Source organism: Mus pahari, chromosome 2, assembly GCF_900095145.1.
Source record: "Mus pahari chromosome 2, PAHARI_EIJ_v1.1, whole genome shotgun sequence".
NCBI lineage: Eukaryota > Metazoa > Chordata > Mammalia > Rodentia > Muridae > Mus > Mus pahari.
The window spans coordinates 82513273-82541033 of NC_034591.1; the positions used below are offsets into that span (position 1 = coordinate 82513273).

The 27761-nt window shown below is 36.6% G+C and overlaps 1 protein-coding gene across 2 annotated transcripts in view; it reads left to right on the forward strand.

Moving 5' to 3' along the window:
* Nucleotides 1-27761, forward strand: part of Grid2 (glutamate ionotropic receptor delta type subunit 2) — a 1393897-nt gene that overhangs the window by 1062240 nt on the left and 303896 nt on the right. For both annotated transcript variants that reach the window (XM_029535429.1, XM_021188898.2), the window contains exon 11: nucleotides 11498-11810. In XM_029535429.1, coding sequence (XP_029391289.1) covers nucleotides 11498-11810 — 313 coding nt within the window. The remainder of the gene's footprint in view (nucleotides 1-11497; nucleotides 11811-27761) is intronic.

Sequence of the window (27761 nt, forward strand, 5' to 3'; positions counted from 1 at the left end):
TCAGGCTAAACACTTATTAATGGCCTGATTGAGTTTCCCAGAGTGTACTAGATGTAGGCCTGAAAGGAGTTCAAATGTTGCACGTGGTAAGAAGTTTTGCAAATCTGAATGTTAAATAACCAATATCTGTCCACTAGATACCAGTGTAGGGTGGTGCTGAAACATAGCCATAGAAGACCACATACACTGTACATGCAAAGAAGACAAAACATCTCCCCAAATATTTGTTGTTGTCAGGAGGTTTTAACACTAATGAACACAAAGGATGAGGAGCGATCTCTGGAAGCATAAATTATGTAGATGCAAATTCCTTAGTGGATTGTTGTAGGAGCAATTTTCTGAATTTGCAGGTGATATTTAATTGGCACACATTACAAACATCAAGGAGCAATTCAATCAGATAAAGGACGTGAATCATTAAGCATGTGGTGTAATAGGTGAGAAGCATACGTAAGTGGCAATAATAAGACTTGAATCAAGCTAAAGACCATGAGTTGGATGTTTACCAAAAGCAACGATGCTGTCCAGGAATGGTTATGCATTTAAAGACAGCGTACAGGTAAGGGCAAGCAAAACTTCAGGAAAATATGTTTGAAATTAAAAAGATTGGTAGGTTAGAGGTTATAAATTAATGGACTACTGCATCAGTCAAAGCCAAGGTGATATAAAGACCAGAGCTCTGGTGAGAAAACCCTGTGACTGGGCATGCATAAATCCTGACACCTGCTGTTGGCTGTTGAAATGCCACCCACTACCTCAGCTTTCATCTGTCTCAGGCTAGAGATCCAGGAAAATTGAATGATTAAGATGATTTCAAGCACATAAAAGAACACACATCTAAATGAAGCTATTCAACATAAAATTTAAAAAACAATCCAACTATGATTTTTTTTCCCTGTGATTCTGGGTGCATAATTATAAGGTAGTGTTTATATTGCTTGATCATTTTCTTAGTATGTAAGCTCCATGAAAATTACAGCTGAAGTTACTCTGGAAATTACAAACAGGGAGAAATGTGCCTCCTCTGGAAGACGGCACAGTGCATTGTTGTTCAGGGGTATCATTGTTATAATACAAGAATCATATCATCTTTCTTTGACTCTTTAGAATGAAGAAGAACATAAACACACACATGGGAAATTGAAATATTCACTCACCTTAGAGCAGTCTGTGTATGGACCCCATCTGAGGAAGTTTTGTTAGATTGTGCATATTCGTTTTCAAAATGGATCCTTTGGACAAAGAGTCATTTTTTTGAAGGACAGTTGACATTAACTATGCCCTTCCATCATGACACTTCACACAGCTCTAGTTCTGAGTCTCAGGTATTTTGATGTTTACTTAAGATTTGACAATTCCATAAAGGTAGCCTTTATATTAAATTCATTACCCTGATCAAATACAAGTAAAAAATGACAAAGACTGAATTGTGTCAAGGTGGACAGTGACTCCCAGTGCCTACAGAGGCTCCCTATGCATAGTGGGCGCATTCAAATGGACTCCTCAGATAGTTTACACCTTATTGGATGTGGTGGTTGATCACTGGGGAGGCAGTATGTGAAATCACCCTCTGCTCACAGGCACCGTTTCTGAGAGCTCATTCTCTTCTCATTTAGGAGAAACTACATCCCATTCCTCACTACAGACCACTAAGTATATAGAAGGATCCCAAGAAAATTCTAGAGTTTTTGAAGTTTTCACTGTAATTAAAACAAAAATCCACTCAATCTCACTTTTTGCTTTTGCTTTGAGTTTTGTCAAAATGTGGGTTTAAAATGCAAGCACTTCAGGTAGAAATTGTTTTTGTACTCTCTGTCTGCAAGTAGCTTATATGACCCCTCAGAAAACAGAAAGTGTCTACACAACAAAAGAGCTATTTCTGATGATCTGTTTCTTGATGTTATAGCAGTGTCTCTTGTGGATTGCAGAAATGATATTAATTTTAAGTTGTTTGGAAGGTTATAGGACAATGCCCTAAAAATATGGCAGTATATAAATAACATGGAATATTCTTCTTGATTAACATTTGGTACACATTTATTAAGACCTAAGTTGTTTCTGGAACTCTGACAAGTGTTTACATTGCAAGACAGAGTTCCTCTTCTCCAAGAAACAGATAGCTAGATAGGAAGAGGGAGAGAACATGAGAATGAGAGGTTCCAGCATAAATCTAGCATTCTTTATCTACTTTCCATTCCTGGTAAACCCAAATGGTCAAGTGGGTTTCAAAAATAAGTAGACTACTTGCAGGTATGTTTCTTCTCAAGCCCATCTCCTGAACTAAAGTTTACATCTCATAATACTCACTCAACCTTTCCTGTGGCATGTCTAGTGGGAACCTCAAACATTACATGTTCCCAGATGAATGTCCCCATGCTTTTCCCTCTAATCTGGTCTGCCCGCATTCCTCCCTATGATGGTGAATGACTTCTGTCTTCAATTTGCTCAGTCCAGAACTCCTGACTTCTCTGGGTTCCCTCTTTTCTGATGGACCTCACATATGTATCAACAATCTGTATTTGGCTGCAAACCTGGAGTGCACCATGACTATAATCACTTCTCACTTCTCCACTTTTATACACTGATATAATCCATCATTATTTTCTTTCAGAATTACTTCCATGGCCTGTGACAATTCCTGACAGTGACATTGCATTTTTTTCAGTAACTATTTTAGGCAGAACCACCAAGAGGATTCATTTAAACTATCATTTCATACTCTCTCTCTTTCTAACTCTATGATAATTTACATTGATTTGAATTCTTGTAGTGCCTCTAATGCCTCACATGCCCACTTGTTCATATATACACATCATCAGTATCTGCAAATGCTTTTCATTTTCTCAGTCTGAGTATTCATCAGAGAGAAAACAGGTTAAGAAAAATAATAGTAATAATTCAAATGAACACAAATACAAAAGAATAAGTAGAAGAATGAGTAACATTGGGGAATAATTCTTATAAAGAGATAATATAGAAACTACAGAAGCAATAGAGATGATAAAGTTTAGCCAGCTCCTTAGCGTGGCCAACCTCATGTTTTGTTGACCTGTCCCTCAGGCAGCCAATTTGCCTTCTTAGAATTTCAGATTTTGGAGCTGAGATGAAAGGGTGGACCATCCAGAGACTACCCCACCTGGGGATCCATCCCATAATCAGCCACCAAACGCAGACACTATTGCATATGCCAGAAAGATTTTGCTGAAAGGACACTGATATAGCTGATTTGTATGTGGCCATGCCAGTGCCTGGCAAACACAGAAGTGGATGCTTTCAGTCTGGATGGAACACAGGGCCCCCAATGGAGGAGCTAGAGAAAGTACCCAAGGAGCTGAAGGGGTCTGCAACCCTATAGGTAGAACAATAGTATGAACTAACCAGTGCTCCCAGAGCTTGTGTCTCTAGCTGCATATAGAGCAGAAGATGGCCTAATCGGCCATCATTGGGAAGAGAGGCCCCTTGGTCTTGCAAATTTCATATGCCCCAGTACAGGGGAATGCCAGGGCCAAGAAGTGGGAGTGAGTGGGTAAGGGAGCAGGGCGGGGGGGGGGGGTATAGGGAAATTTCAGGATAGTATTTGAAATGTAAATGAAAAAAATATCTAATAAAAAATTGAAGAAAAAAGAAAGAATTTCAGATTTGGCCTTCAGCTCAGAATTGTGAGATGGCTCACTACTTATATTGAGATGAATTCCAGGTAGGTAAATTGAATATGAGATCTCAGCACACTAAAATCAAGGGCCTGGCTGGCATAGTGGTATTAAAACCATGAAGTTGGTGATTTCTTCCTAAAGGAAAAAAACTTTATTCCATTTCTACAAAATTTTAAGATTTTTTTTATTAAAACATTAATTTCTACCAAGAGTAAGAAGTTGACAAAATTTCTTTGGAAATCTACTGAGGGCACTGATGTGAAACGTATAATTATAAAAATATAATTCCTGCCTATAAAAATTATTAACACTGAGTAGATAAAACAGACATTATAAGATAACCATTGTCTGAGAGGTAGAGAAAAACAGAAGACGGAAGGAGTGAGTGTCATCTGGGGAATGGAAATCTTACCCAGGTGAAAATACATTTAAACATTGGAAACAGTAGGTGAATTTAGGGTAATGGAGAAAAGTTAATAGGAAGTCTAATCTGAAAATCAACTCTTTTTAAGACTTTAAATTAGGTAGTATATATGAGAAGGCATGAAGTGTGCTGAAGGAAGCTAGAAGTCAGGAAGGAATATTTTTGTGAGTGGATGCTTACATGCAAATGAAGAACACCAAAAGCTAACTAATATTAACATTCTTGTTGTTATCATGGTGTCAGAAATAAAACATGTATGAAAATAGTGAAAACATTGATATTTAGATAAATAAGTACACCATTGATCATAATAAGTACAAGGAAAATGAAATATTCTAAAAATGTTTCAATAAGAAAATGATTAAATTAATCAGAGCACCTTCACAATCAACAGATACTTTGTGAATATTTATGCAATATCCTTCTACATGTGGAGAGTTGAAGGTAACTAAAACAGTCTGTGCCTAAAACTCTGCCACCCATAAAAGACCAGAGTTGGATACTGAATTTAGCTTGTTGCTCACATAACACCATATTTATTGAAAAATATAAAAGTCTAAAAGAACTTTCAGAAGCAGTAATGCTACAGAAAGGAATACAATGAAAGACAACTGGTTGGGCTTCAGTATAAGTCCTATCATTTGTTTGTTTGTTTGTTTGTTTGTTTCAATGGTTGCCAGATAGCTTGCACACAACATGAATTCCCCATTTTCTTGGCCTATGGTTGTCATATAACTTAGTTCAATCCAGTAAGACTAGAGATAAGATGTCTCATAAAGTCTCCAGGAATTTTCATTCATACATAGAGTCTTCCTCATTTTGATACTCTTCTCTTATTCTGTCTGGATTGATAGTAAATGGGTAGATCTCATGCAAGAATCTCAGTGTGAATTAGAAGCTATGTGCTGAAGGAGAACAGTTCAGCAGTAGTTCTGAAGCAGTGAGCTAATCTTTTGATAGAGACAAGAAGGGTACCAAGCTTTTCACTGATTTGGAGATGACTTGCCTGGGTTGGCAGTTCCGGACTCTTCTTAGTGACATTAGGTAAATGATTTAATCTGACTCACTTTCCTCACTTGCAAGTTTGAGGTATTAATAGTTTAACTCATAGAGCGTCTGTGAAGTTAAATTGAAATGATAATTGAAAACTGGTAGTAAGTCCTGTGTAAGTGTTAAATGGTACTAATAGCTGCACTCACAAGATAGGACCTATTTATCCACCGCACTTCAAAATTAGGTTAATTACCCTACCATGTACTAACTGTAACCATATTAATTCTGTCCTTTCAATGAGTTCATAAATGCCATGCATATAAATGTAAAATGAAATATATTTTAATATTATTAACTCTGACTTAATGTCAGAATAAAAATTACTTTAACAACATTTCCATTAGTTCAGCCTAGAGATTTATTCATTTCCATAAGTATATTTGAAAATTAATGCTAATAGTGTTAAGCATTTTAATTTAAAATTAATCTGCAACAATGTGATATTAACCCATGTCTATTTATCTTTCAAATACCTACATAAAGTCTTGACTTTAGGAAAATTAATAGTGGGGATTTCCTTCACATTTTGATCCATTTTCTGTGTTCAGGTAGGTAGTAATTCAGATTTTATATTTCATAGGAAAGGAATATTGGAAGTTGAAGTCTGAATTTATACTACTAAACATTAAACAATCATTAATATCATAATAAATGATTTTACAATAAAAAATTCAAATGAAGACCTTTCTTGTACTATTGGTTACATTCCATTGGCTACAAAATGATTGACCTGAGATGTTCAAGTATGGCCACCTGCTCAGTCAAACATCACATAGTAAATGTGATCTGGGCTTCTTCATGCCTCTCCCTTTCTTCTCCTTTCCCTGCTTCCTCCTTCTTCTTTCATTCTGGGCTCCTATTTTTCTCTTTATACATTATAACATTAGTTGAAGAGCAATGAATATCAAGTAGTATTCATAGACATTGTCAAGAACAAAACTAAACTATAAAAGCTCAATCATGAGAAGGGGAAAACACACACTTTCAGAAACACAATGGGATGAATCTGTGCAGAAACTCTTTGGAATATTTTGGTTTCTTCTTCATAGAATGACAACAAAAATCAGGTAGGACTGCCAGGGGATGCTTTAAGACTGAAACTTGTAATCAGCCCTTCGGAAGAGTCCAAATTCCTGGTGAAGATTAGTGGTGACTGTGGGAAATAAGTATATTCTTTTCAGGAGAAAAATGAGTTCCTATAAGTTTTATTTGCAAAAATTAAGAGAAGAATGTTCTATGATTTTATTTTGGCATATTCTAAATTGTACAGTACATATGATCACTTCTATAGAAATAAGTATGATTTTATTCTCAGATAAAATCACAGATATACTGAAGACAGTAAAAAAAAAAATGCCAGTTATTATCTTTTCTTTATACTGTTAAACTATTCATGAAGGGATGAATATCTGACTACTCACTTATTTTGAGTTCAATAATGACTGTTCCAGAGCATTTCAAAACTGTGTGAGAAACCTGGTTGGATAATAATATAGTAAAGGATATTGATAGTTGATTGAAATGCATGTCTACATTTTTGGTGAACAAGGTATCAGTGGAGGGAGTTGAAGAGGTATGTAGTTTGTGGTGATGGCACAGATGAGATCTGCACCCCTCCTGCTGAAGGTGCTGCTTCTGAAACTCCCAAGGTTGACATGACGGATGACGGCTAGGTATTCAAGACATTTAAGACATATGTGAAGGATGCAAATTACAACAAGAGACAAATATGAAACTAGCATTTTTCTCAAAGCCAGTTTAAAAGGACTTAGAAGAGTCTGGGATTTCAATATTAAAGTAGTTGTAAATTGTCCTTGACCTTTAGCATAATATCCTACCAAATATAATGATCTCGACTCCAGATTAATTTTTGTGCATGTAGGTATGGGTATATAGGCTTGTGGGTAAATGCATGTAACTGCATATGCACGTGTGTGCTTGGAGGCCAGAGGTCAACTTAAGGTGTAACTTGTACCCTTGGTCTTTTTGAACAGTTTCTTCACTGACCTAGAGCACACTCAGTAGTAGGCCAGGCTGGCTGGGTAGCAAGTCCCAGTGTTCTGTATGTCTCCACATTCACAGAGCTGAGAGTATAATTGCACAGCTCCTTGCCTCTGTTCTGTCTGTTTGCTTTCTTTATTGTTTTTATTTGAATTCTGGGAGTTGAACAAAAGTCCTCAAGCTCCTGTTTCAAAGGTGTGGCTTTCTGGGCTGTATCCTCAACCCCTCGAAAATCACATTTGCAAACTGAATTATCAATATCAAATTAGGTGTGACAAATTAGATGTGTTCATATGACACATATATAGAACATAAGATGTAGGTAAGGATGCAGAGTAACCCCTGACTTCATGCTAGTTATTCACAGCATCACAATCAGGAACAAACTAGATAATCACTTGTTTCCTGTAACAATATATTTCTGATTAAGTTTAGAAAAAAAATCATTCTCAGATTCTCTTTGAGTTAATCTTCTAAGATTCCTGGGTATAATTCTTTTTAGTTATACCCATGTGCTATGTGCTGCCCATAATTTGAGTTTCATGACTTGAAAAAGTACAAATTTTGTATCTCCTTCCAAAGAAAATGTTCTAATTATGTAATTAGTTAAAAATCATTTTGAGAATACATTTACTTATATTCTAGTTTTAGTACTACACGTATTGAAACTTTAAATAATCATTTTACATTCAATGTTAGACATATGGTCATCAATGGGAAGAGAGACCCTTGAACCTATGAAGGCTCTATGCCCCATGTAGGGGAATGCCAGGGCCAGGAAGTGGGAGCGAGTGGGTTGGTGAGCAGGGGAGGGAATAGAGGGTTAAAAAAGAAAAAAAAATGTTAGACATAATGTCATTTAAAAAAATTAAGCCTGCTAGAAGAGATGCTTAGTTACTACAGAAAGACTATAAAATACATAACAGGACAAATGCAGAAACACACTTCAAATTTCTAAGTAATTAGTCAAGATGCTAATCTTTTATAATTGCTATAAAACTTTGTAAAATTTGATTTTGCCTCTTTCTTTAAAAGAAATACTCATCCGACTGGATGTTGTGGTGCATACCTGTAGGGATTGCACTTGACATTCAGAAAGGAAAAAGAAAGGCTTTAGGTCTGTCTGGGCTACCTAGTTAGACTGTAAAAGATGAGAAGGAGGAAAAGTAAAGAGAAAACTCCTTTGACTGTAAATATTAACAGAAAGCAAGTAGAGAAAAGTCAATTTTTAGGTAGTAAGCATTAGAGTGTGTATATGTGTGTATGTGTGTATGTGCATATATGTATATACACTCAAATTTCTGCCTGTCTGAAGTTATAACCTAATAGGGGAATCATATGTTATCAAAATTCATTCAAATATATGAAAATTATAACTTTTTTAACTGATGGAATAGCTGGGTGTGCACGCCACTGTTAATATAAATGCAACTATACTAACAAAGGGTCATGGAAAGATTACCTTACAAACAGTTCAGCTGTTAATTATCTTGAAGGGGTTTTAGGGAGAGAGTTCAGACCATGGCAGCAGCGTCTGTGAAGACCATCAGTAAGAAGATGGCACAGTGTGACCATGCTGATGAATGTCTAGAATTGTGCACCAAAACATGTGTAGCTTATATTGTGAATTGAATCATCTTCCTATGATGAGGTCAACCTATTGAAAACCACTTAAAAAAAACATGATCTAGTAGAATCAAATTTGCTCTGAAGAATGATTGCTTGAGTCACAATACAAAGAGGAAGAAAAGTAGAGTTCAGGTAGATTTGTAGGGGCCCAGAAGAATGATGACAAGAGTGGACAAGCAAGTGTACATTAAAGAAAATCAATAATGATAGATTAGATGGGATCATAAGGGGGAAAATAATGAGACTACAGAAAATTATGACATGTTAAAAGGTGTCATACATCAAAACATGTACGTGTGTGTGTGTGTGTGTGTGTGTATGCGCGCGTGCGCTTGTGCATGCATAGATGTGTCAGATTGAAATGCTATCCTGATTCTGATTTACCTTCCCTGGGTGGACTGAAATTTTTCCCAAGCATGCACAGTGCTAATATTTAGTGACAATTTAGTAATTTTAGGATCTATAGACCCATGCAGGTAAATGTCATATTTATTAACACTTTAATTCATACAAAATAACTTCTTCATAAGTAAATAAATAAATAACCAATAGAGGTTATTATTTAAAACAGTTAGACATACTGAATATAAAAATATCAATATTGGGCCAGCAAGATTGTCCCCAAGCCTGATGACCTCAGTTTGATCCATGGAACCCACTTGGTGACTCCAGTAAGTTGTCCTCTAACCTCTATATTCAGGCCACAGTAAACACACATGAACATTAGCATGTGCACACACATGCACACACACACATATACACACATGCACACACATGCACATGCATGCATTCATACATACTAAACATGGATGTGTGTCTATACACAGACATGCAGACACAGGAGATAAGCCAAATTATAAGGATTAGTGTAATATTTTATTTAGCTAGATAATACAGGCTGAAGCAACAAGTAGATTTTGACCTGGCTTACACACATACACACACATGTGTACATGCATGGTTGTACACATGCAAACCATTACTTTACCTAGAACATGTTAAGAGCTTTATAATTTCAGAAAATTAATTTAATAAAGTTGGTTTTGCACTTCACATGGCTTCTTACTTTTTTTCTCTCTCTTTTTCTCAGTGCCTAAAAGCTAAAATTACATTTCTATGTACTTGCACAAAAGAATTAAAAAGAAAGAAACAGCTAGAAAGAGTTCCACATACAATTTATTGATATTTATATTTGTCTGGAGAAAGCTTCCCTCTGCTTGGATCACTACCACAGATCATTATTTTAAATGAGATGCCTATTTATTTAAATATGTATCCACATATCACAGAATTTGAGGGTAAAGTCATTTATTCTGTGCTTTACTGAAACTGTAATGTCTCTTAACATGTGCTGTTGTGATCACTGAGAACCTAAAGACATACACCAAGAAGAGGAATTTTTATGACATCAAGAAATGGCTGTCTCAAGATACAATCTCCAAAACACAAGAAAATCAAGAATAAGGAAGACCAACATGTGGATACTTCATTNCTCCCTAAAATAGGGAATAAAATACCCATGAAAGAAGTGTCAGAGACAACGTTTGGAGCTAGGATGAAAGATGGACCATCCAGAGACAGCCCCACCCGGGGGTCCATCCCATAATCAGCTACCAAACACAGACACTATTGCATATGCCAGCAGGATCTTGCTGAAAGGACACTGATATTGCTATCTCTGTGAGGCCATGCCAATGCCTGGCAAATATAGAAGTGGATGCCCACAGTCATCTATAGGATAGAACACAGAGACCACAATGGAGGAGCTAGAGGAATTACCCAAGGAACTGAAATGATCTGCAACCCTATAGGTGAAACAACAATATGAACTAATCAGTACCCCCAGAGCTCGTGTCTCTGGCTGCATATATAGCAGATGATGGCCTAGTCAGCCATCGTTGGGAAGAGATGCCCCTTGGTCTTGCAAACTTTATATGCCCCATACAGGGGAATGCCAGGACCAAGAAGTGGCAGTGGATGGGCAGGAGAACAGGGTGGGGGGAGGGTATAGGGGACATTCGCGATAGCATTTGAAATGTAAATGAAGAAAATATCTAATAAAATAAGTTTAAAAAAGAAAAAAGAAATGGCTGTCTCCATGGTCATTAATTGCCTATTGACAGCTTATGAAGATTATACAACAGCAGCATGGAACCTTTTGACATATGACATTCTAAATCAGCCCTAACAAGCTTAGAGCCCAAAATATAGTCTTTCATGCATACAAATTTAAACCAAGGACAGTGTCAATTGAAGTTTTAAGGGACTTTTCCGTGAGTTTAAATGTTAAGAATTACTGAACGCCTTGGAAACATTTTCTTAGAATTCTTTGGATATGGTTTTTTTTTTTTTGGTTTTGGGTTTTTTGTTTGTTTGAGTTTTTGCTACTGTGCTAATGATGACTTTGATAAAATGAATTAAAAGGAAAAAAGAGAGAGTTTATTGAGGTATATCTGGTATATCTGTGTCTGGGGTATTCCTGACTGATTCCACATGTACTGGCAATGTGAGTGAGGCAATTTCTTTGACTCAGCTGGGGCAAGAACTGTAGTAATCTATGCAAAATTCACATAGAGTGTGTCTATAAGAAGTCCCTGCAGTACTTTCAGTTTATATAAAGAGGCTTAAGATGTTGCCTGAGGCATCATTTTTTTTTCTCCCCCAAGGCAAACTGAAATGCCACAAACTGAATTGTTTTCACACTACTAATGTATTCTTCTCTCTTTCAATTTCCCAGAGAGCTGACATTGGGATTTCAGCTTTAACCATCACTCCAGACCGGGAGAATGTTGTGGATTTTACAACACGCTACATGGACTACTCAGTGGGAGTCCTTCTTCGAAGGGCAGAAAAAACAGTGGATATGTTTGCCTGCCTTGCACCATTCGATCTATCTCTGTGGGCTTGCATTGCTGGCACAGTCCTTCTTGTGGGACTCTTGGTCTACCTCTTGAACTGGCTTAATCCCCCACGATTGCAAATGGGATCAATGACATCTACTACACTTTACAACTCCATGTGGTTTGTGTATGGGTCCTTTGTACAGCAAGGTAAGAGAAAGAGTGCATTTTCCTATTAAGAAGGAAGGAAAATGATGTTTCAAATAATCAGTTAAAATGATTTTGTATATAGCATCAGTAAGGCCTCTAACGATCTTCACAGCAGTGCTCAGAAGATAACATTTCCTACTGTCTCTTACTGGATCTCAGGCATAGCAGGCTTCCAGCAATAATGGCTGTTTGTCTTTTGATGTAAGTTCAGCTTCATCAGCAAAGGCAATGCTGAATGACAGTGATAAGACTCGAAGGGTACGTCAAGGTCAGTTTTTCCTTTCAAACTGACTTCCTGAGAAATAGCTTTTCTGGCATGAAAATCCTTACTACTTCAGAAAATAATGTTCTATTATTTACTTGTGCAAGAGAAGTTAGTTCTTATTCTTCATTCAAGATGTTTTCTTTTCTCTGAATATGAATTAGAAGTCCAAAGATATTACTTAATATGAGTTTATAATAAGAAATTTTATGATTGATAATTCCTGTTAATATATCATCATTACCAATGAATTTACCTTACAACTTCTTTATATCCAAAAGCAGGTCTTTACTTTGTTATCCATATCCAATGGACTCTCTTCTTTATAAATCTCTAATTAACTATATGGTTATCCCCATTCCAGAAGAGTATATCTTTTGCATGACCTAATACAGTCTATGGCTAATGTAGAAAATGGAAGAACAAGGGCTAATAGTCTGTCAAGTTTAACACAGGCACTGAGCACAAGAAATAGATGTGAGAACTAACATATAACTGAGTCAAGAGTAATTGTGGAGATCCAGGGAGAGTCAGGAAATCTGTTGAATTGACTAGATGGAACCAGTGAAACTTCAATAACCAAAAAGTCATTGATAATGAAAAAGAAAAAGAGAAAAAGCCTGGAGAAAGGTCAAAGTGGTGGCTGGCAATAGTCATGACAATGATTCAAGGGAAGAATCTGAAATGTAGTTGCATACATGCCTTATTACAATATTTCAATGAGCTGAGTTTGGTTGATTTTTAACATTTTGTTGGAAAATACAATCAAATTATTCTTGTAAAGGTGTTAATTAGATTAAGTGACAAACTTGTTATTGAAGCAAAGTTTTGTCTTTGATCCATAGTATCTCTGCTGACAACTCAGTCCAGAGGCTGAAACAGTTCATTCATTCAATATACATGTCAATTTCTATGGTTGATTCCAGCTATGGTCTGTCAGTGCAGGCTGTGGTCCTCGGCTTTCTCTTTGTGAGCTTCTCTACACTGCTTTCCTCCTGGGACATTTGTTCTTGTTCACGGCATTATAGTTGGTGTGGAATTCTGTGGTCTACTTTGTTGAAAACCTCCTTCAGAAAATGTCTCGGAAATTTTCATGGCATTTAAAATTATTAAAATTGTGATGCTTTTAAGACAATTAAAAAGTACTAAAAAGTAAATATTTACTAAATAAAAAACTAAATCTGGCTCAGCTCTGGATAGGTTATTACCAAGACAATGGTTGAAATGGTAAATTCTGGGTTAACTAAGAAAACTCAGAAGGATCAATAAGACTGAAATACAGAATAGGAGAACAACAATACCAAGTGGCAGGAGTCTTGATGTGATTACAAACAACAGGAGAAATATCCATATGGGCCAGGCGTGGTGGTGCACGCCTTTAATCCCAGCACTTGGGAGGCAGAGGCAGGCGGATTTCTGAGTTCGAGGCCAGCCTGGTCTACAAAGTGAGTTCCAGGACAGCAAAGGCTATACAGAGAAACCCTGTCTCGAAAAAACAAAAAAACAAAAAAAACAAAAAAACAAAAAAACAAAAAAGAAAGAAAGAAAGAAAGAAAGAAAGAAAGAAAGAAAGAAAGAAAGAAAGAAAGAAAGAAGAAATATCCATATGAGTGACTTGGATGGATAGTCATAAAATTGGGCAACTGAGCCTAATTTCTTAAAAATAGGTAGTAGAGGACAAGTTGCCAATATGTATATTCACATTTATGAAATTAAAAGTTGATGAAAGATCCCAAAGCATATCAATGAAGGGAAAACAAACCTCCTGTAGCAACCTATAGTTTTGATTGGTAAAAATGAAATGAGCTGCCTGTCAAAGTTAGTCATCAAAACCGAAGGACAGTGGCTAGGCTGGTGACAGACACACCCAGTACTGAATGAAAGAAGAAGTGACATAGTTGGATATAGCTAAGCTGTTTCATTCACCTCTTTCCTTCCCATCAGTGGTGTCTGTGCATAGTGTCAACAACCATGGGACCTTCTGATAACTGAAAATCTACACTGGGCATCCTTTAACTTCAAAATTGTCTAAATATTCACTAGACCACTCTCTGAATGTACAAGTCAGAACATAAACTCCACCAGGTCAAACAGAGTTCTTTACATATACTCTAAAGTTTTCACTCCAAAGTAAATCTCTGGCCACCTAGACATACAGAGATGACTTAACAATACCCTGGTTTCTTCCTCTTTTTCTACCTCCTTCATGCCAGTTCTGCCCATTTTAACCTCATAAATATTTTAGAAGTGGGAGTTTTTTTTTCTCACATGGAGAAATTAGACCAACTTCATTTCTTCCCTGAAGCATAGGTACCCGATAACAGCTCTTCCTTTTTCTGACTTTTCCCTGAAAATAACTGCCGTGAGCACACGCGCATGAGTGCGTGTGTACATGTGTGTGTGCCTGCGTGTGTGTGCATGGGTATGTGTGTCTGTGCCATGAAAAGCTAACCATAATATTTCCCGTATTCACATGCTTTCTTAACGTCTCATCATCGTCGGCATACAGGTCCAAGCCCGTTATGGTCTGGCTACTATTACAGCACAGCAGCATCATTCAGAATTCAGTTATCTACTGACACTCACAGAAATCACAACAACTGGACAATTACTCTAAACCATGCAGTCCATTTAGATGAGGTGAGGCAGGCTACTTCTCTGCTTTTACTGGTATTTTCCCAACTTCTGAAGTACTTCTAATGTCACCTTGTTCAGTGTTTACTCTCACACTGTGCTCCTGCTCATCCTCAAAACCTTATTTTGGTTTCTCCCATTTTAAGAATCTTTTACAGGCTAAGGCACTATCTTCATGTTTCTTCAGATAGACTTATTTGGTACTTATAAGTATATGAAAAGAAAAAAATCTTTCTTTTTAAAATTTATTGTCACCTGTGTATTTTTGTTTTTAAATAAAATTTATTATAAAAATTTCAAATGATTAAAAGCCATCATATACCAAACCCAAGCAGATCCAAATTCTGTACAACTTAATGAACTCGTGTACAGTTATAATTGCATTTCAAAACTGAGTTTCTTTTAAAAACTGAGAGTATTTTTAAGTGTATAATAGTACTTATTTTCCTTCCTTGTACCTTTGCCCATAACTCAGTGTCTTTTACACTGCAAATGGTTAATAAATGTGCACTGAAATGTCAAAGCAATAGCTAAATATTTAAGTCATAATCCACAGAACTAACAGCAATTATGGGCTTATTAGCTTGTAATCTGAAAAAAAAAAAAAAAAAAAAAAAAAAGAGTTTTCACTGGAAGTTCTTCCCCATGACCCCAAATCGTCAAGCCAAAGAAGTTATGTGTACTACGTGCAATTTATCCTCTGTTGGGTACATCTTAAGAGAAAGGGATATTAATAAATAAGATCTTGTAAGTTGTAGAATGATTTCTGAGAGTATTGACCATAGTGTGAATAGATGGGCTTTTTGAATCTTTCTTCAGGTTACAAAGAAATGCAGTAAGCTCTAGAGCAAAAACAAACATAAAAGAGTTACCTGCATGGTCATCAGGCTTTCCTAGTTCTATAAAGATGCAGGGGTTTAATAATATGTTTCATAACATTTTATCAAAAACTGCTTTGTTAAATGTTCCCCACAGACTATAGGTTGGCTGTGAATTGCACAAATTCATAATGAAGAATAGTGCTGAATTGTACGTAATGAACCAACTTATTTTGGGGGAGCTGATGTTTGTTCGCTGGCTAACAATGAAAAGGTGAAGCCATTAAAAGATACTGAGGTCATTGTTATGCTCTGATTAAAAGTAAATTAAAGGCTCATAAACTCAATGAAAAGAGAATCAATGAGTAGCACTGTCCATGCATAAGCAATAGATTTGGACTTAGTGATAATTCCTAATGAAAACACAGTCTCTTCAGCGGAAGCACAGCTGTTATTTCAAAATTAAATATTTATTGGCACACTATTTCAGATTGAAGAGGTTGGACAGGTATTTTGTGTTCGACAGATTTCTGAAAAGGAGGCCATAAAGAACTAAAAGCAGAAAAATGTTAAATATATTTGAGTTGTTTACTACTCCTTATTCTAAAAAAAAAAAAAAAAAAGTCAGTGATTTTACAACATTCTGGAAAAAACAGATTTGGGAATTCAACTGTGTAAAAGCAATATGGTCCATTACAGAGATAAACTCAGTGCATCTGTGTATCTGTGTAGCTAGAACATTGGCACTTGTGAATTAGGTTGTTAAATGCAAGGATGAGAGACCAATTTAATATGTTTTGTTTTCATTTTATATCATCCCTTATCACTGTATCTGCACCTAGCTCCTTGAAGCTAGCATATTAAAAACACAGGAGGTTGAGTTTCGAGACCCTCTAACAGGTTGCTCATTGTTATCGACTCGAATGCCATTGAAGCTTAATTGACTTGATAACAGAAGTGACTCTAGGTAATTTGTTGTTTATAAACAAACTGTAAAGGGAAATACTGAGTTTTTCTCCTATAGTTTTGTCTGATTTAAAGAAACATAAGTGCTTTTAGCCATGAATATGTCTGTCAGCCAGAATCCTTTACATACCAACAGTGTCCCAGGAATAGGAGGAACAGAAAGAAGAACAAGGAACAAATTGAATGAGTGTCATGTCCAACCTAGATATTTGAATATGTTAATAAATAGGAAAAAACTAAAATTTGTTTTATTTATTGAGAATTTCATACAATATATTTTTATCATATTTTTATCATTCCAAAACTTCTCCCAGATCAGCATATACACAATACACAACTTCATATTCTCTCTCTCTCTCTCTCTCTCTCTCTCTCTCTCTCTCTCTCTCTNTCTCACACACACACACACACACACACACACACACACACACCACACTATAAACTATGGATTCTATGGATTTCAATTCTTTTGGTCACTACCCCTAAGCATGGTGCTTGCCTGGAGCGTGGCTGATATTCCTAGATTTGCTCCAATAAAAAAATATGATTTTCCTTCTTTCAGCAGCTATTATTTACAAAGAGCTTCTCAGCTAGGGATGGACCTCTGTACCCACACCCTTCTCTGTGGTGGGATTTCGCCTGTGTGAGTTTGTCAGAGTCTTCATGAGTTCACATGTGCATTTTCCCTGTCATATCTGGAAAATGCTGTTTCCTTAAAATCATCCACTACCCCTGGCTCTTAAAATCTTTCTAATTCCTCTTCCCTGTAGGACCCTGAGCCTTTAAGGAAAGGGATGGCAGAGACCCATTTATAACTGACAACTATAAAGTCTCTCACTCTTTGCAGGAAAGACATAATATTTGTAAGACTGTTATATGTCATATTGATGTTTCTTAATAAATTGGAGCCCAGCAAAACCACTTCCAGTTACAGGATCAGTTAAAGTTATTGAAAACAGAAAAAAAGGAAAACTCTTTTGTTAGTTTTGAGGATCAAAGAGGTCTCCATATGCTAGTGCTGAATGGAAAAGGGGCCCGTAGGAGTGGTAGGAAAGCTCAAAATAACTCCATGCTTCTGCCCAAGACTTAACATAAGAGGCAAACCACTGGCATTCAAATCTCAGGATAATTTTTGAAGGTAATATTCAAAGGTAAAATTCTTCCCAGTGCCAGGTAGATCACATTGTGACATAGAATCACTGCTTTATTATTTCCACAAAAAGAGCCAATCTCCTCCACCGAGTCAGGAAGCAGAGGAGTCTTGAGAGAACAACCGTGCTTTTAAAACTTTAGATGGAATAACTCAGAAACCCCTATTTTAATAATGCATAGCTCAAATAAGAAATCCCAAAGTATTGAGGACATAAGATTCAATAGCAAAGTCACTTCTTTGTAATGGTATCTGATATTTCAATTTGAATATAACAGAAACACTATCAGCTAGCTAGCTCAGGTGTTTACTGACAGCAATAACCTCAGGGAGAATGGAATTCCCAGTAACAGTTGAGTGGGCTATAAAGACATATTTCTCCCCATATTCTGTTCAGACACGAGTAACTCAAAAAGATGTCTGTAATTTTTATTTATGTTCAAACATCTATGTCGTTGCTAATTATGATCGACAGTCATAACCAAGGCAGTGCCAAAACGTGCAGAGCTGCCATAGCCTCTTGAAAATCTCCCCATGCGGCTTTAAGCTTTAGAACATGAGAGTGTCCCCTCGGCCATTCTGGTAACAACATTCTCTGCCATGGAAGCAAGTTTTCAAAGACAGTGACCAGAGATTGGAAAGGATGTAATGTGAGTGCGTTAGTTTAGTTCCCCATGAATCTTAATGAGCTAAAAGATGACCCTATAAGCCACAGGCATGCAACATGCTCTTAATGACAGTCTCTGTTCCTGTGACCCTTCTGATTAAGACAGAAAACCTTCCCTTATTGAACCTGCTTTGTCATGGTTAAAAGTAATTTAAAAATTATAAAGCACAAATCAAACTATGCTTAGAGTAAGAGCATATACAAACTATTTTCTTGAATCCGAAAAACTCCATATTAAGATATTCCTTAATGAAGAGTATAAAACAAAGAAGTAACTTCTCATGAAAATATTTAACAAATTCAAAGGTGATTTTAAACAAATACACCTTTAATGGTGGAATAAATGAGAGGAAGGGCAGATGTTGCAGACCATTTAAAATAACTTTCCCTAGCATGTAAATTGTCTTTCGTTTTTAGAGATTAATATTACAATTTACCTCAGCTTAGAAAAGAAGCATAGAAACAAATATTGCTGAGGGGACTTATCCTAGGGGTGGTTTAGGGTTGATTAAAGATAAATAATTGGGCGCAAGGGACTACAGATCATGTAGAAAACAGCAGTTTAGAATATAAATTTGGAAATTCAATTTTAGATTGACATGCCAAAACCTTCATCCACTTTCCCCTCTTATCTATAAATATGTAGTTAGATACATAAGACTGATGTCTGTATCCATTAAAATGATAGAAACTCTCCATGTCCTTCAAAATCCAGTCCAACATTTGAAACCCTATGACTGAATTTGGCCTATCTCATTATTACGTACAATTTGATTGTAATGCACCTTATGCTAGGTGATGGATTCTCACCACCAGATTAAAACCTATAAATGTAATAATGGACTTGAGGTATGTTAGTAATTGTTGTTTAAGATTAATTTATTTTTACTGTATGCATGTGGGTATTCTGCCTGTGTGGATGACCATGCACCAGGTGTATGGCTTTTGCTTATGGAGGCCAGAAGATGTCAAATCCTCTAGAACTGGAGTTACAGAAGGTTATGAGCTTCCATGTGCATATTAAGTCCAGGTTATCTAGAAGAGCTCTTAACAGCTAAGACATTTCTTCAGACCTGTGAGACACTGTTTTTCTAAAACTCTTGAATGATACATACAAACATCCATCACACACACACACACACACACACACACACATATATATATATATATATATATATATATATATATATATATATATATATTCCAAAGTATAATTGGCAGTGCAAATTCATATTATATAGCTTGTCATATATGTCACGGTCTGACATTTGTAAACTACATGCTTCTTTTTTTTTCAGAGCTAAGAAACAAATACAGTGCCTTACATGGCTAGGCAAGCACTCTACCACTAAGATAAATCTCCAACTTTATAAACCATACGCTTTGTGGCAATTTGTGTGTTTCATTCTTGTGTCCTCAAGTGTGTAAAAATTTATGCATGCATCAGCTAAGCATGACCCCTACTACTTCTCTATGGACACATGAAATTGTTCTTTGATTTGTGGCCATAAACCAAATTTATAGATTCTCCTAATGTTTGCGAACCCATATCTTGGCCTCCAAGTTAACAGTCCATTTGAGACTGACACACAGCCTGTTCTGTCTACTTCAGTTGTTTTCTAGACATTAACGTTTATATCCAAGTTCAACTTTTTCATACCCTAAAAGCAATCCTTGTGCCTCTCCTAATTTAAATTCTTCCTTCTTCTTGAAGCATCTACTTAGATAGTAAATATGAATTATTTATGTAGTCACAAAAGTGAACAGAACAACATGGTATCTGTCTTCGTCGATTTTTAAAATGCACAATGAAACAAACTAACAAACACACAGAGCCACAATGGCACCTTAGCCTCTATGTTTGAGAAACTGAGGTGCTACCGAGACAATATGACTTCTTATAATTAAATTATCTGTGATAATTGAAGAGCTGTTGATGGTATTCTATTGTAACTTGGATGCTCTCAAGCATGCCTAGGGTGTCATCTTTCTTTTAAAGCACGGTGATTTTGCTCTATCAGCCAGGATTGCCTGTAAGCAGCACAACTCTGTTCTATTTTTTTTACTGTTCAAAGGGTTAAGGGCATTTAGTCTTTGTCCTCCACCTGTCACCACCCGAGGGATGTTATGCTCCAGAAATGCATTGTCTGGAGTGTGCCACTGCTTAATAAATCACTCCATCTTGTTTATCTTTCTCTTGACATGTATCTAGCAGCAGGAACCATTATCCGGTACCACTGTTAAGTTCTATTGACATTTACTCTTAATGAACTACACTATTGCCAAAAAGTTTTGCATTGGTAACAAATTGTATTTATTTAACGCTGCCTTGTACAGAGAGAAAAATGAGTTTGAAATAACTGAAATCTCATCTACCGTTCTAGAAGACTGGTTCATGTTCCTGAACAGACAATATACAATTCATATTTCAATTACTTTCATATATTAATTAAGCATCTTACTGATTATATGCAATAAGCAATGTGCTTGCTACATAGATACTAAAGAGCTCAAGTTGTTCAGGAAAACATGGTTCAGGTTGAGCGCTCTTGAAATCTTAGATGATATGGTTTCAATTTCCATTGAAGCCTTTTTAGAAATCCAATATTGAGCAAATTCTGAAGGGTAGACAGGGGGACTGAAGAGAGCATAGGGCACGGAGATAGAAAGCACACACGGTCAGGCCTAGGGACAAAGGACTCGCACCAGAACAGTCCGAGAGCAGACAAGGGAAGGGAGGTGCATGTGCAGAGATTGTGGGTCTTGGACTGTGAGTTTCATAGAGTCAAAAAAGGGTTTTAGAGAAAACACACAATTTTTAGAGAAAGCATCAATGAAGAAAATTTTCTGGTTTCCCTGCTTTCAAATCTCCAGCGCATGGGTAAAGTTAACAGTTTTTCAGAAATGTAAACTTAAATCTAAATGAGCTGTGCTTATATTTTATTCATTGATAGCTATCAAAGGAGATTTGCATTGGTCATAAAATATATTTTATAAATTGTACTTTTTAAAATCTCTAGCCCAAGAACCACTGTAAAAGTCAGGGAGCTGTTACCTATGCCTGACAACACATGAACAGCCAGTCAAAAGCTGCCTCCTCTTTGAATCTTTATTTTTTTAACTTATTTTATTAGATATTTTCTTCATTTACTTTTCAAATGCTATCCCGAATGTCCCCTATACCCTCCCCTACCCTGCTCCCCTGCCCACCCACTCCCACTGAATCTTTATTTTTAATAATTGTATATTTGTAGGAATCGTTGCGATAGCTCCATCTATGAGTACAATCTACATTGATCATGTCCATCTACCCTTCTTTGAACCCTGCTCCACAAACATCAGCCCCAGTCTATAGAAGTCACTTCTATTCTCAAGACAATTTTCTACATTTATTTTAATTTTTATTTTTATTTATTTTTATTTTTGAGTAGACTAATTAGAAAGAACATGTAGCTGATATTACTAATTTTACATTCTCCAGTTTCAGTAATTTTTACATAAATGTCATGATTACATTTTTGTGTGTAGGTAATACTCAATTATTTCTATATACCAAATTTCTATTATCCATTCAAAACTCTTTATACTGTTTTTAGTCATGGATATACTAATACCCTTCCATAGTTAGCAGGAAAGCATTCCTTTCTCCATATCCTCAAGAGTACTTGCTCCTTTTATTTTTATAATAATATTTATTATAATTGTAATGAGATGGAATTTCATTACAGTTTTGACCTGCGTTTCATTGGTGATGAATAATACTGGATATTTTATGTATATTTTTGACACTCATTTTATGAGAAGCATCTATACAAACCTTTGTGCACTTAAACTGGATTTTTTATGTTTGTGTTGTTAAGTTTTCTTACTTTAACTTTGGGCCATATGAACACCCAATAAATATTTTCTCTCAGACTCTAGGTTCTCTCATCTTTATATTGATCATTTCAGTTAGAGATAAACACATGGTTTATTTATGAGTTCTTTATTCTGTTTTTCTGATTTATGCATCTGGTTTTATAGTTATACCATACTGTTTTCCTGAACATGGTATTGTAACATGCCTTTATATTAACACTTAACATTAATAGTAATGTTAGAATTTGTCTTGTTTGAGAGAATTATCTTGAGGGGGAAAACATTTATTTTGACTGTAGTTTCAGAACTGACGGTCTTATGGTGGGGGAAGACTTGGCATGCTAACTAGTTCCCTCCCTACTGTCCAGGCAGCAGAACTCTGCCACAAGAGGATGTGGTAGAGCACTACCTTAGCACATACCTTCAGCAATGTAACTCCTCCACCCAGGGCCTAACCTCCAACACCCACTATCAACAATACTATCAGGGAGTTGAAAGACTAATCATGAGACTCTTAGGTTTAATTATCTCTATAAATAATTTTGCAGAGAGAGAAAGAGATAAATGATTTACCAATGTATTCAGTCCATTCAAGTTAGCAACCAAAAAGGCCATCTTTTACCCTTATAATTTATTCTCCTTGGTCTCGGGGCTCCTAGAAGAGCAGTAAGCACTCTTAGCCACTGAGTCATCTCTCCAGCTACATGTTTATTTTTTTCCTTTCCCAGAGCCTTTTTCCTTCCTTTTACTTGGTGTGAGTCCTCCTGGTACATTGTCTTCACTCAGCTTGCCTTCCTAGCCAGTATTTAGAGGGAAAACTCTAAATGGCATAACAGATGCAATTATTTTACAGCAACCCCAGTGGTAACATGCAATAGGAAATACTTGCCTTCTGCATTTATGTCCCCAGTGAGGTTGAGAGTCAGTAGCATTAGGAAGCTGATTGGGATAAAAATATAATTTGTGTTATTTTAGAGCTGAAAGCAGTAATTAGTAGTGAAGTAAGGAGTTAATGGGGTGGGAGGGAGGGAGGGAGGGAGGGAGGGAGGGAGGGAGGGAGGGAGGGAGGGAGGGAGGGAGGGAGGGAGGGAGAGAGAGAGAGAGAGAGAGAGAGAGAGAGAGAGAGAGAGAGAGAGAGAGAGAGAGAGGTATAAGTGAAAGGGAAAGTCAGAGGGTTAGAGGTATGAGAAATAATAAGGTATTGTCATCAGGTACAGAGAAAGAAAGGTCAGTTATCTATAAGCAAAAACAAAACTAGCCAATTAAAGTATGAAACATAACGAGTACTATAAGGTCCCAGGCTTCTCAAGTGGTAGAATAATTATGTCACATGCATGACACCTTAGTCTGAATCCCAGTACTAAAAAAGTTAAAATGAACTGTAATAGTGGCTAACTAGATAAAAGCACTTTCCAGACAAGCATAAGAACCCGAGGTCAAATCCGCAGAAGCCATATTTAAAAAGCCAGATGCATAGCATCAAGATCTGTAATCACAGCATTTCTATGAGGAGACAGGAGATAGAGGCAGGAGACACCCAAAAGGCTTATAGGTTAGCCACCTTCGCTCACACAGAAGGAAGGGAACTAAGAGACCCTTATTCATATATGTTAGACAATAATGAGTGACTCCTAAGATTATCTTCTAACCTCAATCTGCACACTATGGCATATAGATGCTTCCCATTCACACAAACACACACGTGCAACACTGAAACACACAAACACACACACATACACACAAAAACACACCAAACAATGTTAATTATTATTATTATTATTATTATTATTATTATTATTATTATTATAAACTTGAGTAAGTTTGAGCCAATATACTTATTGTATTATAATTGGGGAAACCTACTTTCTCCAGATGGACTCTAGCAGTCCAGGCAGTAGGTGATATGCACATCAGAATATGTGAGGTACACTGTGGGGCTACTCTGAAAATAGAAGTGGTGAACCATGTCAGGCTATTTGAATTTTGACAATCATTGTTTATATTGTCTCTGTTACCTGTCGGGGTCTCCCACTTTAGCTCACTGCTCCGTACCAGAGAGGTCTGAATCACATCTGACTGGACATTGATATGGGTCCACGCATTCCAAAGGTAGATGTGGAGGCAAGAGCCACAGCCTACACTCCCCAAATGCCCACACCCAGTCTTCTCAGCAGTGGAAATGTGTGGTGGTGTTATTTGTGGTGATCAATTAGAAAAATATGCACAGATTCTGGGGCATCAAAATTTGCATTGTTTCTCTTTGTTGCTACTTTGAGCATGCCCAACCAGAATTTGGATACTAATCTCCCACCCTGAAGAACCCAGCTGGGGACAGGGTGAAGGTTAGGAAAGGGGACTTTTGTCCTCTTGGTTCTTTAAGCTGCAGTGCCTGCCAGGTGTTGCACATAATAAGGTAAGACTGGTGGCAGGCAACATTCTTCTTAGCTGGGGGTGGACAGGACCTGTGGAGAGCAAAAGACAGCATGAGCCAAACACAGTTGGAAATAGGAATGTTTTTTTTCTCCAGCTCTTAGGCATGCACTGTGTGTGCAGGAGAAAGCCAGAGTCACTCTCCAAAGCCATATTTGGCACATGAGGCAGGTAGCTGCTGAGACAGTACAGTAGATCTCTTTAGATTCCTAGGGGTAGGAATCTAACACATAGAACTGTCCACGTTCAGGTAATAAGTGCCTTCCACTTAGGGCTCCTGGCTATAACACCAAGAAGGTTAAAATTTCTTACTTGGGCTACACTCCTATAATGGTTGTGAAGGGCATCATATAAAAGTATCTGCACTGACAAAGTATGTTGAGACTAACCCTGAAATTGATGATGATACCTGCAGATAGGTAAATCCTCTGTAGGTCTGGAGTCGCAGGTGCTGGGCTGTTGTTTCTCCTGAGATTTGGCTCTCCCAGCTCAATGGGATTTGTATGCACTGTTACTGCTGTTGGGTTCCAGGGCTTCACATGTGTCACCTGGACGGCTGTTGCTTTGATCCTTTTGGAGAGAGTAGGTGAGTATCGGATGCTCTACTTGGACATTACCTGTAGTGACAGCATGTAAGGAAGATCATTTTCTTCTAAAATGTTTGCCAGAACTAATGGAGGAGAGAAAGCAGAGACAAGCATAAAAGTACAGGCATTCTCATTTCTTTTAGAACTTTTTAATTTCTCTCTGGAAACAAGTAATAGCTAAATAAAAGCTAGGTGTGCGTGCGTGTGTGTGCACGTGTGTGCACGTGTGTGTGTGTGTGCTCATTTCTATTAGGCATGAATAGTAAGAATTTCTATGCTAAAGCAAATTGCTAAGAATGTCTTTCTTTTAGTGTAGGCTCAGGTGTAGTGTCTTCAACCCCAATTAAAGAGTATTAAGCCTCTCCACAGAGAACTCTTGGAGTAAAAACTTTAAGAGTTTTCTTGCTCCTTTTGGTTATTTGAAATTTATATATCCTCTGTTTTATCCACAAAGATCTCCCTATCAGCCAACATTCTTAATGGCGTCAGAATCCCTTGCTTCTCTTGCAGAAAAAAAAAAAGAAAATCAATAATCCCTACCCCCAATTTTCCTTCTCGAGGCCAGGTCTTTCCATTTAAAGTTTTCCTGATTTTAAAATCTCTAGCCATTTGGTCACAGAAGGCCATCTGATGGATAAGATTAAACAGCCAGAGCTTTGGCCAAGGAAGGAATCTGTAAACTCAGCAGTAGCCCCCAGAAGCCTTCCTTTGCAAAGATGAATGCTGCATCCACTGGGGTGCACTTCATCTCAAAGCCATGAAGAAATTAAAGTCAAATTGTCTGTTGCCCAGAAAATAGTGCAAGTGACCCTTCTGCCATTGATGTAAATAATTGTATAAATTCATGATACTTCTGAAACACTATTTTTTCAAGAAGTCTTTAATCCTTTGAATTCAGAAAGGGGTTTAGGCTAAAAAGTGAAAATTAGAGCGCTCACCCTGATGTTCATTGATTTTTAATTTTTTTTTCTGGTGAGTTAGTATTGACCCAAATGACATTATACAAATGCTGACTTAAATTGTGTTAAGCAAGTTAGAAATTACATTTGATGACCTGAATAATTCATTAAGAGGGATAAACTTGAAAGCCTGCTTCTGTGGCACAAATATTTTCTTTTATAACAGTGTAAGATATTGAAGCTGGCTATACGTAACATCCAGGGTGGACACTTTTGAGTTAAAATGAATAACATTCATGCTGCCAAATTATACGCAACACATATCTAACTGATGAACCAAAAGAGAGTAATTTGCTAAGGAAAAATCACTCTGTGCACTAAAAGGCAATTTAGCATGCATTTACACGAAGAGAAGCTTAGAAAATGAAGAGAAATTACAGAGGTCAGCCTTGTAAGCTGGCCGTGTTCACTTGGTGTATTTCAAAACTTGACTGCAATGCAATTTAAACCCCGCATCTCTATTATATGAGATGATCATTACATTGAGGTAGCATGTCATCTGAGAAAATTATAAATAATTACATCAGTTTTTATCCAAATTGTACAAAATAGATAATTCCATGTAACATGCAAATATGAAGTTTTATTACAAATGAATAACATATTGCAGGTGATTTATATGTGGTTTATTTTTTCATTTTTTGGATGGTGTATAACACTAATTGAACAAGTTGGCAGAAAATCAGCAAATGTGGTTTATAAACCAAAAATCTATAAGTTCTATTATTTGTTTTGTTCATTTTAAGTAGTATCTTAATAGTTACACCAAATTATCATTTTCATTTAAAATACCAAGTTTTAGTATTTTCTACTGTGTCAAGACAGTTCAATATGTGTCATCTTTTTAAAAAGTAACCAAAATGTTTACTCTATGTGCATTTTCTGAGGTAAATTAGTTTTACAAACCTGCTGGTAGCATAATTATAATTATCTCAAACAAAAAAGTCCAAAGGAACCAGAAACGGGAAACCTACTGGAACAAAGCAACCATCAACATTCCTGGAAATAAAAATTTGAATTTTGTTCTTGCGGCTGTCTTCTTTTAGGTTTGTTGAAGGATTACTTTCTTGCTTTTTTTAGGATGTAGTTTCCATCCTTGTGTTGATGTTTTCCCTTTATTATCCTTTGAAGGGCTGGATTCATGGATAGATATTGTGTGAATTTGGTTTTATTATGGAATACTTTGGTTTCTCCATCTATGGTAATTGAGTTTTGCTGGGTATAGTAGCCTGGGCTGGCATTTGTGTTCTTTTAGGGTCTATATAACATCTGTCTAGGATCTTATGGCTTTCANAGTCTCTGGTGAGAAGTCTGGTGTGATTCTAATAGGCTTGCCTTTATATGTTACTTGGCCCTTTTCCCTTACTGCTTTTAATATTCTATCTTTATGTAGTGCATTTGTTGTTTTGATTATTATGTGTCAGAAAATAACAGGAAGCAACTGCTTTTCTTTAATTTCTCTTAACATCAATAGACTCAATTCCCCAATAAAGGACATAGACTAATAGGCTGGCTATAAAAACAGGACCCAACATTTTGCTGCTTACAGGAAACCCACCTCAGGGAGAAAGANAGACACTACCTCAGAGTGAAAGGCTGGAAAACAATTTTCCAAGCAAA